This window comes from Gambusia affinis, linkage group LG12 (assembly GCF_019740435.1).
Source record: "Gambusia affinis linkage group LG12, SWU_Gaff_1.0, whole genome shotgun sequence".
NCBI lineage: Eukaryota > Metazoa > Chordata > Actinopteri > Cyprinodontiformes > Poeciliidae > Gambusia > Gambusia affinis.
The window spans coordinates 2,554,173-2,567,474 of NC_057879.1; the positions used below are offsets into that span (position 1 = coordinate 2,554,173).

General features: G+C 43.6%; 1 protein-coding gene across 3 annotated transcripts in view; it reads right to left on the reverse strand.

Moving 5' to 3' along the window:
• The window catches only part of ccdc18 (coiled-coil domain containing 18), a 31,643-nt gene that overhangs the window by 17,616 nt on the left and 725 nt on the right, over nt 1-13,302 (reverse strand). For 2 of the 3 annotated variants that reach the window (XM_044133038.1, XM_044133037.1), the window contains exons 2-15: nt 12,957-13,088; nt 12,736-12,842; nt 12,093-12,221; nt 11,264-11,360; nt 11,042-11,163; nt 10,684-10,942; nt 10,423-10,510; nt 8,923-9,140; nt 7,255-7,365; nt 6,343-6,474; nt 6,136-6,270; nt 5,972-6,049; nt 5,640-5,756; nt 5,382-5,549 (exon numbers count right to left, since the gene is read on the reverse strand). In XM_044133038.1, the coding sequence (XP_043988973.1) occupies nt 5,382-5,549; nt 5,640-5,756; nt 5,972-6,049; nt 6,136-6,270; nt 6,343-6,474; nt 7,255-7,365; nt 8,923-9,140; nt 10,423-10,510; nt 10,684-10,942; nt 11,042-11,163; nt 11,264-11,360; nt 12,093-12,221; nt 12,736-12,842; nt 12,957-13,082 (1,887 nt within the window). In that variant the 5' untranslated portion in view covers nt 13,083-13,088. The remainder of the gene's footprint in view (nt 1-5,381; nt 5,550-5,639; nt 5,757-5,971; nt 6,050-6,135; nt 6,271-6,342; nt 6,475-7,254; nt 7,366-8,922; nt 9,141-10,422; nt 10,511-10,683; nt 10,943-11,041; nt 11,164-11,263; nt 11,361-12,092; nt 12,222-12,735; nt 12,843-12,956; nt 13,089-13,302) is intronic. The other variant, XM_044133039.1, reaches the window with a different exon arrangement.

The following is a 13,302-nucleotide window of genomic DNA, read 5'->3' on the forward strand; positions in this document are numbered from 1 at the left end:
GTCGCACTGGATTTGTCGCACTGCATTTGTCGCACTGCATTTGTCGCACTGCATTTGTCGCACTGGATTCACTGGATTTGTCGCACTGGATTTGTCGCACTGCATTTGTCGCACTGCATTTGTCGCACTGCATTTGTCGCACTGGATTTGTCGCACTGCATTTGTCGCACTGTATCGACTGCATTTGTCGACACTGGATTTGTCGCACTGCATTTGTCGCACTGATTTGTTCACTGGATTTGTCGCACTGCATTTGTCGCACTGCATTGGATTCACCGGATTTGTCGACTGCATTTGTCGACCGATTTGTCGCACTGGATTTGTCGCGACTGATTTGTCGCGACCGCATTTGTCGACCGCATTTGTCGCACTGGATTCACTGGATTTGTCGCACTGGATTTGTCGCACTGCATTTGTCGCACTGCATTTGTCGCACTGCATTTGTCGCACTGCATTTGTCGCACTGGATTTGTCTCACTGGATTTGTCGCACTGGATTTGTCGCACTGCATTTGTCGTGACTGGATTTGTCGACTTTGTCGCACTGCATTTGTCGCACTGCATTTGTCGTGACTGGATTTGTCGACTGACTCGCATTTGTCGCACCGCATTTTTCGTGACTGTCGCACTGGATTTGTCGCACTGGATTTGTCGCACTGCATTTGTCGCACTGGATTTGTCGCACTGGATTTGTCGCACTGGATTTGTCGCACTGGATTTGTCGCACTGGATTTGTCGCACTGGATTTGTCGCACTGCATTTGTCGTGACCGCATTTGTCGCGACTGCATTTGTCGCACTGGATTTGTCGCACTGGATTTGTCGCACCGATTTGATTTGTCGCACTGCATTTGTCGCACTGCATTTGTCGCACTGCATTTGTCGCACTGCATTTGTCGCACTGGATTTGTCGCACTGCATTTGTCGCACTGCATTTGTCGCACTGGATTTGTCGCACTGGATTTGTCGCACTGGATTTGTCGCACTGCATTTGTCGCACTGCATTTGTCGCACTGGATTCACTGGATTTGTCGCACTGCATTTGTCGCACTGGATTTGTCGCACTGCATTTGTCGCTCTGGTCGCACTCGATTTGTCACTGGACTTGTCGCACTTCATTTGTCGCACTGCATTTGTCGCACTGCATTTGTCGCACTGGATTTGTCGCACTGGATTTGTCGCACTGGATTTGTCGCACTGCATTTGTCGCACTGCATTTGTCGCACTGGATTAACAGGAATTGAATCACAGGAATTGTCGCACTGCATTTGTCTCACAGCATTTGTCGCACTGGATTCGACTGGATTTGTCGCACTGGATTTGTCGTGACCGATTTTGTCGCACTGCATTTGTCGACCTGCATTTGTCGCACTGCATTTGTCGCGACTGGATTGTCGCACTGGATTTGTCGACATTTGTCGTGACCGCATTTGTCGCACTGGATTTGTCGCACTGCATTTGTCGCACTGCATTTGTCGCACCGGATTTGTCGCGACTGGATTTGTCGACTGCTTTTGACGCACTGCATTAGCCGCTCTGGATTCACTGGATTTGTCGCACTGGCTTTGTCGCACTGCATTTGTCGTGACACTGGATTTGTCGACTGGATTTGTCGCACTGGATTTGTCGACTGGATTTGTCGCACTTGTCGCACTGGATTTGTCGCACTGCATTTGTCGCACTGCATTTGTCGACTGGATTCACTGGATTTGTGACTGGATTTGTCGCACTGCATTTGTCGCACTGCATTTGTCGTGACTGGATTTGTCGTGACTGGATTTGTCGCACTGCATTTGTCGCACTGCATTTGTCGCACTGCATTTGTCGCACTGACGATTCACTGGATTTGTCGCACTGGATTTGTCGCACTGGATTTGTCGTGACGATTTGTCGTCGACTGCATTTGTCGACCGCATTTGTCGCACTGCATTTGTCGACTGCATTTGTCGCACATTTGTCGACTGGATTTGTCGACTGCATTTGTCGCACTGCATTTGTCGTGACTGATTCACTGGATTTGTCGCACTGCATTTGTCGCACTGCATTTGTCGACCGCATTTGTCGCACTGCATTTGTCGCACTGCATTTGTCGCACTGCATTTGTCGTGACTGCATTTGTCGCACTGCATTTGTCGCACTGGATTTGTCGCACCGATTTGTCGCACTGGATTTGTCGCACTGCATTTGTCGCACTGCATTTGTCGCACTGGATTCACTGGATTTGTCGCACTGCATTTGTCGCACTGCATTTGTCGCACTGCATTTGTCGCACTGGATTTGTCGCACTGGATTTGTCGCACTGCATTTGTCGCACTGCATTTGTCGCACTGGATTTGTCGCACTGCATTTGTCGCACTGCATTTGTCGCACTGCATTTGTCGCACTGCATTTGTCGCACTGCATTTGTCGCACTGGATTTGTCGCACTGGATTTGTCGCACTGGATTTGTCGCACTGGATTTGTCGCACTGCATTTGTCGCACTGCATTTGTCGCACTGCATTTGTCGCACTGGATTTGTCGCACTGGATTTGTCGCACTGGATTTGTCGCACTGCATTTGTCGCACTGCATTTGTCGCACTGGATTTGTCGCACTGCATTTGTCGCACTGCATTTGTCGCTGCATTTGTCGCGACTGCATTTGTCGCACTGGATTTGTCGCACTGCATTTGTCGCACTGCATTTGTCGACATTTGCACTGGATTCATTTGTCGCGGTCGACTGCATTTGTCGCACTGGATTTGTCGCACTGCATTTGTCGCACTGCATTTGTCGCACTGGATTCACTGGATTTGTCGCACTGCATTTGTCGCACTGGATTTGTCGCACTGCATTTGTCGCATTGGATTTGTGGCGCTGCAATTGACACACTGGATTCACTAGATGTGCCGCACTGGATTTGTTACACTCACTGCATTTTGTGAATGCAGTGCAGTGAATAGTGAGTGCAGCGACGCGCATTTAATGCAGTGAATGCAACAAATGCGGAGAGTGCGACGTACGCAGTGAATGCAGTGCGACAAATCCAGTGGAACAAATGCAGTGCAGTGAATCCAGCGAATGCTAGGAGTGCAGTGAATGCTACAAACGCACCGAATGCGACGAATGCAGTGCAACAAATCCAGTGGAACAAATGCAGTGCAGTGAATGCGACGAGTGCAGTGAATGCGACGAGTGCAGTGAATGCGACGAGTGCAGTGAATGCGACGAATGCAGTGAATGCGACGAGTGCAGTGAATGCGACGAATGCAGTGAGTGCAACGAGTGCAATGAATGCAGTGAATGCGACAAATGCAGTGAGTGCGACGAGTGCAGTGAATGCAGCGAATGCGACGAATGCAGTGAATGCAACAAATGCGGAGAGTGCGACGTACGCAGTGAATGCAGTGCGACAAATCCAGTGGAACAAATGCAGTGCAGTGAATCCAGCGAATGCTAGGAGTGCAGTGAATGCTACGAACGCACCGAATGCGACGAATGCAGTGCAACAAATCCAGTGGAACAAATGCAGTGCAGTGAATGCAACGAGTGCAGTGAATGCAACGAATGCAGTGTCGCACTGGATTTGTTGCACTGCATTTGTCGCACTGGAATCCCTGGATTTGTCGCACTGGATTCACTGCATTTGTTACACTGCGTTCGTCGCACTGGATTCACTGGATTTGTTGCACTGCGTTCGTCGCACTGGATTCACTGGATTTGTCGCACTGCATTTGTCGCACTGGATTTGTCGCACTGCATTTGTCGCACTGCATTTGTCGCACTGGATTCACTGGATTTGTCGCACTGCATTTGTCGCACTGGAATCCCTGGATTTGTCGCACTGGATTCACTGCATTTGTTACACTGCGTTCGTCGTACTGGATTCACTGCATTTGTCGCACTGCATTTGTCGCACTGGATTTGTCGCACTGCATTTGTCGCACTGCATTTGTCGCACTGCATTTGTCGCACTGAATTCACTGGATTTGTCGCACTGGATTTGTCGCACTGCATTTGTCTCACTGGATTCACTGGATTTGTCGCACTGCATTTGTCGCATTGGATTCACTGGATTTGTCGCACTGCATTCACTGCATCCATCCCATTCACCAGACTGCATTAGCTGCATTCATTGCATTAGCTGCATTCGCCGCACCGCATTCACTGCATTCGTGGCATTCACTGCATTTGTCGCACTGGAGTCACTGCATTCACCTCTAGGCTTCCCTACAACTTGCCAAGATCAGCAAAGTTCTGATGGCCTTAGAAAATGGAAGATTGGCAGAGTTTTATGACAAGTACTTGGATTAAATTCAGATCGACCCGGATGGTGTGTCTATCTCTCCTTTGTTCTTTGTATCATTTGTGGCTTTAAAAGCTTTGCTGAACATTTAATACAGGTTATAGAGAATGTATCTTCCTAGAAGCAGAAAATGGTACACTGCATAATGTGCATAATGTACTGGATTATACACTGCATTATCCAGTGTATTGTGTACTGGATGATGCACTCTACACATCATCTGCCAATTGTCCAGGCTGCAGTCTCACTACTTGAAGTTTCCACAGGATTGCTCCTCCACACGCACAAATGTCAAGCTCACAACAAGCCAAGATCCACACCACAAATGAATTACACATCTTCTGCCACACAGTTGAGAGGGCTATGATTTAATTATTATAAATGATTGGTTAAAATGTATTTTAAATAGGTCAATTCAAAACTTGACCAGGCTCCTAAACTGTTTCTAACTGCAAAATAAGAACAAAAACTGTCCAGTTGTGAGATGATTCACCAAATCTGGCAAAACTGATTATTTAATCCATCCTTCAATTTGCATTTTTTTGTGGTTTAAACAGAAAAGATAAACTCTGATGATAACAACAAGGATGACAACACTGGTGTGGATGTGAATGCTGTGAATGCTTCTGCTATTGGTAAGATTTTTTTGAAAAGTTACTATTAGGCTTGTCACCATAAACGATAAATCAATTAATCGTACAATAAATTAAAACTATCGACCTCATTTTAATTATCGCCTTTATCGTCTCTTCCAGCCTTTTCTCTTTCTGTTGACACAGAATGAAAAAAGGCTCAACTCCGCTGCTCTCCACTGACCCTCCCTTCCTCATATCCTTAGTGTAAGTTCCAGCGCACACTACACGATCCTAAAGCTGTTGGCCCATTGTCGGCCCATTTTCAAAACTTGAGAGATTGAGTTTGAAATTGAGTTATTTGAAGTTGTGTATAGGATAATACAACTATAAATATAGTACAATATTTTCTAGGATTTTATAGAATTTATAGTGTAATCCTCACAAATGATGATTATAAAGTTAGCCCCTACTCTCCTTGGAAGCCAGTCTCTGTATGTGTGTGTGTGTCGGGGGGGTAGCCTCACCTGTCGTTGCAATTGGCTCTGGCTCTCCTCCAGCTCAGAGACCCGAGCCGTGCTCTCGGTCAGCATGGTCTGCTGCTGCTGCAGAGACTCCTGCAGTTGCAGGTTCTGCTCACTGGAGATCTGACAGACAAGGCTGGTGCTGTGCAGCTTCTCCTGCAGACTGGACATCTGAAAAAGCAACAAGGAGAGAGGACAAGTGTGTGTGTTTAACTGCCTTGGGCCCTGATAAACCAACTGACAGACGTTTTCAGTGTGTACCTTTTCATTCTTCCTCTGCAGCTCTGTCTGATGGTTCCTCTTCAGCTCCTCCATTTGCTGCAGGTACGAGTTCAGCTCCTCCTTGCACACCGACAGGCAGGTCTGCAGCTCAGATACCTATTAAGCGGTGGAGAAACGCAAAGCAGGTTATCGATGGTGGATATAACATCAGATAGATGGATGGATGAAGAAATGAACAAATGTAAACCTTTAGACATCCTAATAGGGAATACGGTTTAGAAATGTAAATTTTTGTTTACCCAGACATAAAAAAAATCCTAAACATACTTCTTGTGACTTTTCCATGTTGTGTTCATGGCTCCTGTACAAACCATGGTGGAAGAGTGAGTAGCCTGGTCTTTGAAACTCTGCACCATCTCCTGGTTGCGTCGAACTTCAACCTGCTTCTCCTGGAATGAAGAAACAGAACATTTCATCAACGTATAAACTCCTCTCTCCTGTCCCGTATGGGAATGGGACCTACATGCTGCCTTGCCTGTGTGAGCTGATCCAAAGAGGTCTGCAGCAGCAGCACAGCTTTCTGAGCCTTGTCCCGCTCCGTCTGAACAGAACCCAGCTGCTGCTCCAGTTCCAACATCTGGGCCAGGCTCTCCTCCACAGACAGCTGCAGCTACAGGAAGTCACAGAGCCACTGTTAGCTTAGCTGCTGCTGCTACCAAAGGAGCTGATGAGTTTATGTTACCATTTCTATCCTATGCTGTTGCTCAGCCAGCTGCTTAGAGTGAGACTGTTTACACTGATCCAGAGCCTTCTGGTGCTCCTTCTGCTTTCGGCTCATCAGAACCTGGTAGTGCTGAACGCTGCTGCTCTTCTCCTGTAATGAGATCAAAGCCAGAGTCTCTAGCTGCCTTTCCATTACAAATGTGTACAAAACAAATCTTTATCTATACTCTGCTAATGACAAAAAACCATTGGTAATTGAGGTGTTTCCATTAAATAAGAAATTAAATTCATTCGTGAATAAGCTTGTTTGCACGATAAGTTATTAAAACTCATGTGGCAGCGACCGATGTAAACACTTACATGAGATATATTCATAATTCAGCCACGGCGTTAGCGCTCCATTAGCCAATGAGAGGAGACGTCGGCGTCTTATTCAGCCGTTGGAACTGTAAGCCTACTTGGGCATTTTGGGGAGACTTTAGTCTATGATTTTACAGAAGACCTATGGATCCAACACATTGGAAAGACATACAATTTTTTTTATGAACTGTGTGATGTTGTGAGAGAACTGGTGGAGCCAGCTGCACATTGTCCAGGAAAAAAATGCAAGCCATCATCCTCCTTCTACTTCCTGTCGTCTTCTTCGACGTTTTCGGCAGTAGTAACATGTGACGCAAATGATGCGGAAAAAAGTGTTTCCATTGACGTTTTGCGAATTCCGCCTATTTTGATATGGCTAAAAAAAAATAAAAAATAAAAATAAAAAAAACTCATTCTGGTGCAAAAAACTTTTTGTTGAAAAAGTGATTTTTTTTTTTTCTAAATAGCCGTGTTTCCATTAAGGAAATGTATTTTTGTACTTTCAGTATGGAAACACAGCTTCAGGCACATGGCTGATGAAGTTCAAGTTAAAACGTTTGAGTGACTGTACCTTCAGCTTGTTTTCCAGCTCGGTGTTCTTCAGAGCAGCCAGACTGTATGCCGAGCTTTTTTCCTGCAGCTGTTTCTCCAGCGCAGCAACCCGAGCGCCTTTTCTTTTTAACTGAGGTAAAGTAAAACAGGGAAAGAAAAAACATATGGCACGTGCATATTAAGAAAAAAAATTATAATAATTTCTCTTCTTTTTTATTTCCAAAACTCTAAACATTTTTTCCTAGCATCAATGCTTTAGAAAAGGGTCAACAGCATGTTCAAGTTTATTTTTAGACATGGTACAATAACTATTAATGAACATTAGATGTAAGTACATAAGATTATAGCTTAGAGGCTAATTTACATTTATAGTCCCATTGACAGGCAGGATAATAATAAATTAAAGGACTAAAAATAACAATAAAAATAAAAAATAAATAAATAAAAAAAACACAAAATAACACTACAGAATAAGAAATGAATAAAACCATCTTAAAATCTACATGTCTTTATATATGCTCAATGTTGATATTTTTGGCCAAAATATTTTTCCAAAAGCCAGTTTTAAGTTTGCTTTTTGTTTTGTTTTGGTTTTATTTTTAAACGAGATCAGAAGTGAAAATAGGATTTTAGGGATTTTATCCAACAGCTTCAATGCTTATTTATGAACTATTTCAACTGGTTGTTCTGAGAACTGTTTTGCAAGCCAAAGACAAAACATGTTATACAATATGTCATATGAGGTATAATCATGGTGTAGTGTCTAATCATACAGAAGGATTTTTTTTATTTTTTGGGACATTTGGGACAAAAGACATCAAGCTTGAAAAACAAGTTTAGTGTAGCAGCATCTGGAGTCTATACACTCCAGTTGCTTCCGTGTAGACTCCAATGTCCACGTGGATGTCTTGGTGGACATCCACCTAAATGTGTTGGTGGATGTTTAGGCCACCAAGACCTAAACATCCCCTTAGCTGGAACATAGCTATGTGATGATGTTTAATTTGGGGATTGTGTGTTGGCCAGAAGGCTATAAAAGAGATGCTGTCCAGCAATCGGAGGGACTTCACTATGACTGGACCAAGATTTCCTTTGCGATTTGGTTGTGCTGACGGAGGCTGCAGTTTGTTACAAAACTTTGCTGTCCAATCAAAGTCCAGCCTTCAGAGCCTTATTTCTGAAGCATCACGTCAGCATCTTCAAGACACTGGCAGAATACACCACAATGGTATCAAAGTGTAACTTTGTACTTGAAGGTTCAATTACTTTACATATATAATATATATATATATATATACACATACACACATCTAAGATTAAACTGTCTTCTTTTCACAATCCGTTTCACTTGTTTAAAACAAAATTGTGAATCCAAAATAATCCCTAAATATTAGAACTATTGTAACATTTATAGTGTTTGGTTGTTTTTTTTTTGCCTTGGATAAAAATATTAGAATCACTGTCAGTATTTACCCGTTTTGAGAAGTACATAGCTATAGTTTTGGATACATTAAGATGTAAATGAGATCGTTAGCATTACACATCACCGCTGTCGGCTTTCGGGCACCTTGTTCCTTAAAAGGAATGCCACCATGTACGGTATTTGTGCTGCTCAGACTCATATCTCTGATCCGTCTTTAGTTTCGCTCCAAAGGCCTGAGGAGTAACGGTGAGAAAGCATACTGACCTCTTTCTGAGCGTCTGTGGCCTGGCTGTCCCGCTCCAGCAGCTCTGTGTGGAGGTTCTGGTAGTGGGAGGCTCTCTGGGCCATGGAGTTCTGCAGGGCGGAGATCTCCTCCTGGGCTCTGCTCAGACGCTCCTGCAGACGCTCCTTCTGGCTCTGCTGTTTCAGCCGCTCGGCCTCCTTCACCTGCAGGACCCGCAGCAGCTGCTGGTAGCCCTCACCTGGAAGCAGTGGCACATGGTACGTTATCCAGCAAACCACCTACTGTACATGCCGGTGTCCCTTTGGAATACTTGGATGTGACTTTATCTCTTTTATCATTATTTATTGTTATCAGGTAATTTGTATGTAAAAATAACTCTAAATCTGCACTGTTGGATCATGTGACTTAGCATTATGACAAAACAAGTTCTCCATCCCAAACTTTTTCTTTTAGCCATTTATGTATCAAGTGAACATTTAAATAAGAATTATAGAGCACATAAAACCCAAACAATCTGTCATTTAACAAACATAACAAAAAAAAAAAACTGGAAATGCGCCAACCAATTGGCTCCGATTTTCTTAATATTCTAAATTCAAACGGAGCTGAAGGAAATTATAAATCTAAACAGCAACCACTAAAAACAAGAAATAAAACAACAAAAAAATCCAAAAAGATGGATCAAGTAATACTACTACTTCCGCAAATATTTTTGTTGTTATATTTCGCAACTTTTAATACAAAAATAAAAAATAAAAAAACTCTCGGTCAAACACAGAATCTGCAGGTCAGGCTATTTAGAGATCGATGATCGGCCCGAAAACTGAAATTGGTGAACCACTAAAAATGACCAAAGCAGTTTTCTTCTAGAACAAAATATATTAAAGTCAGCTTTTCACCCTTAAAACTAATGTTTAGCTACTTCAGAGGATGCATGAAAAATACTTCATAAAGTTAATAAAAATGTCATCTTTTATTCCAGTGATATAACCTCACTGAACATTCTACAAAATTCTACATTTAATTTAAGATAATCTATTCAGCATGGGGATAAAATCCTATGCATGCATTTAACATAACAGCTCATGATACAGTTATTGGCATCTCTGATAGTCCATCTAAAATAAATATAGGAAAAGTAGGGATGCACCATATGGCATCAACATCAGTATCGCATTTGTGGCATTTGTAAATTTTTAACAGGCTGGTATCGGTCCAATACAAAAAAAAAACTGGACTGATTTCAATAACCGATGTTAATTTTCATCTGGTTATGTTGTATTTATTTGCTCATGTGATGCTGATGCATTGAAGGATTGAGGTGTTTGATATAAACAGAGAAGCAACGTAGGGGCTGAAAACACACAACAAGGATTTTTTTAAAATTAGGATGCCGTAATCAAAGTTTCTAGGAATTTCTAATTACCAACCATAACGTTCTATTTCACAGTCTAAGGAAGAGTGTGGAAGTTTGAGTCCGTAAAACGTAATATATTGTTCAAACTGGATCTGGAGCCTACCTGGCTTCAGCTTCAGCAGATGTGCAGCTCCTGCATAGTCCACTGGGGGCAGCATGCATGGGTTGGCACAAATTGGTCCTGCAGGAGCCTTCATAAATTAAAAAGCAAAAAGGAAAACTGAAGCTCCCTCCCTTGAGGATCAGCGATCAAACACACAATCAGGTTTGTTATTTTTAGGTTGACTCTGTTTGGACACAGACACCAGATTGTATGTGTGGAAACAAAACTCAGCCTGTGGGTGGGAGTGGAAAGGTGGCCCACCTCCTGCAGGTGCAGCAGAGCCAGAACGGCCTCCAGGGCGGACAGCTCAGCCTGGGTCTGGGTCACCTTCTGCTCCTGGTCACGGGTCAGCGTCCGCAGCTCCTCCACCTCCCTGCGCACGGAGGCCGCCTCCCTGCACTCGGCCCCCCGCTCTGAGAGCTGCTGCTCCAGCTGGGAGGCTCTGCACGTCGCCTGCTCCAGCTGGGCCTGGAGGAGAGCCGCAGCCGCTCCGCCCTGCCTCAGCTCCTCCTGCAGCTGGCTGCGTGGAAAACAAAACGCTGCCGGTGAAGCGCATGCTGGGAAAAAGCGGCGTCGAAGGCCTTCTTTATGTCTCTACTCAACAGAAAACACTCAGTACCTAACCGTTTGGCTCTGCTCAGCTCGCTCTCTTTCCAACGCAGAAGCCTTCACCTCCCACTCCTGCTTTTCTCTGTCTGACTCCATCAGACTCTCCTTCAGCGTCGTCTCACTCTCCACCACCTCGAAGGCGCAAAATGGCAAAACATCTCCAGCGTCAACAAGCAAGAAAAGGTTTTTAGTTGTCATAAAAAAAGGAAGACGATTTTGAGTAAAAATGTACCTTTCGGAGTTTAATGGAAAACGTGTCTTTGTATTCGTTGAAAGCTTCTTTGAGTTTCTCTGCATTTTGAAGAGCTTGGTTCCTCTGCTGCTCAGCTCTGAGAGGAGAGGCGAGTTTAGATCAGGGGTTCCCAAACATGCAACCCCGAAGAGGATTAACTCACAGAAAATGAGACAAAATATTTAAGGCAACATCAACTTTTACAATATCTTTCACCCTCTATTGATGAATTATTGCATTTATTTAGCAGCAATGCTACCTCATAGCTTTTACTGCGAGTTCTGTGGCGAAAACTTCTATTACCAGATGATACAATTTTGTCATCACAATCCACTCTTCTGATTATAAGACAATATGTAATATTTAATATAAATCACATCAAAAGGTATTTTATTCCAACAATTCTAATGGTTCTTTGCAGCAGGCTGATGGATGGTTCCTTTGTGTGGGTTGGGGGGAGATTCTTGTCAGAAACTTTTCAATTTCCAGCTTGCTAAGCTGGCAGACGAACCAAAGCAGCTTTACTGGCAGCCAGACAATGAGCATTAGAAATAATGTTTAAATCAACTATTTAAACTTATATTTTACACTTACAAAAAAGATTGAATAAAAGAAAACAAAAATTATGATGAAAAATTTAAGATTAATAAAAATTGTTTTTCTCCAATCTTCTCTCCAACGTTCTGAGGCCCTCACAGTGCATCATGTCGGCCACTGAGGGGCCGCGGCCCACGCGTTGAAAAACACTGCCTGACCTCAACAAAACACAATCTGGATTGTAAGTAATCCCTCGTTTACGTCCAGGTGGAAGCAGGTCTGAAACCACCACCTCTTTCCTGTGGCTGCTCTGCTCTCCAGCTCCTCTCTCAGCATCCTCAGTTCCTCGGTAACCGTGGCGACCACAGCCTCACTGTGAGCGGCAGCTTCCCGGCAGGACTCTGCCCTCAGCTCCGCTGCCCTATAAAACATGGACGATGCAAACTGCAGAGTTTAAACTAAGCAGGTCAGACATTAATGAATAAATCTGACAGATTATTTCTCTTACTATTGTGGCGTTTCGAAAATAAAAATAATTCTGGTAATTCTAGCTGACCTAAAACAAGAGAGGTTTGATCTGATCTAACTTCAGATGCGCATGTGTCTTTGTATTCGGTGTATGTAAACTTCTGATTTCCAATGTATAAGAGATTTCTTTCATTACAAATCAGAAAACATCTCCTGAAAACTAGCTTTTTATAAGTGAAATGGAGTCTTGTCCAAACTCAAGGCCCATGGGCCAAAAGTGACCCATACCTTTCGGAGTATGGGTCAGTTCAATTGTCTGTTCAATTGACAATAAATTCAATTCATGTAGTTTGATTGGTACATTCTGACACAACTGGCAAGGGGCATTCTCAAAGAGTTGTGAATATCCCTTCAGGGCCCAAAAATGAAAATGAGTTTGAGTCCCTGAAGTAGAACAATAAGCTTACTTTAGTTCCTCAGTCTGACCCTCCAGCTCAGCTTCCAGCTGATGGATGTGTTCGCTCATGGCCGCCATGCTGCTGCTAACCATGGCCCCGGAGAGGCTGTGATGGACCTGCCAAAGAAAACACTAATGTATCACTGCAACCATGGAACTGAAGCACACTTCTCTTTTCTGTTATGCGTGTGTCTGCGTGGGGGGTTCAGATGGGCTGGATGCATGTCCAACCTGGAGATCGGAAGCTTCTGGTTCAAACTGCAGGGCGTCCAGGTTGCTGCGGAACCGCTCATCTGCGATCAGGCAGGCGTTCTCCTGGCGAACGCAGCCGCCTTTCTTTCTCGCAGCAGACGCCATCCCTGGCTGGACACAGAGAGGCAGGAACATGGCATGGCTTGGCTTTAAAAGGTCTTCAAGTTTCCATTTGTTTTAAAATTTTAAACAAATTAACCAACATTGTGGTTCTTTAAAAAATGTATATAATACATTTCCCATGTTTTATCAAACATAAAAGATGACAAAAACTTAACATTTTCAGCTCGACAGTTTAATTCAGGTGAACTAAGGGTAAAATAAA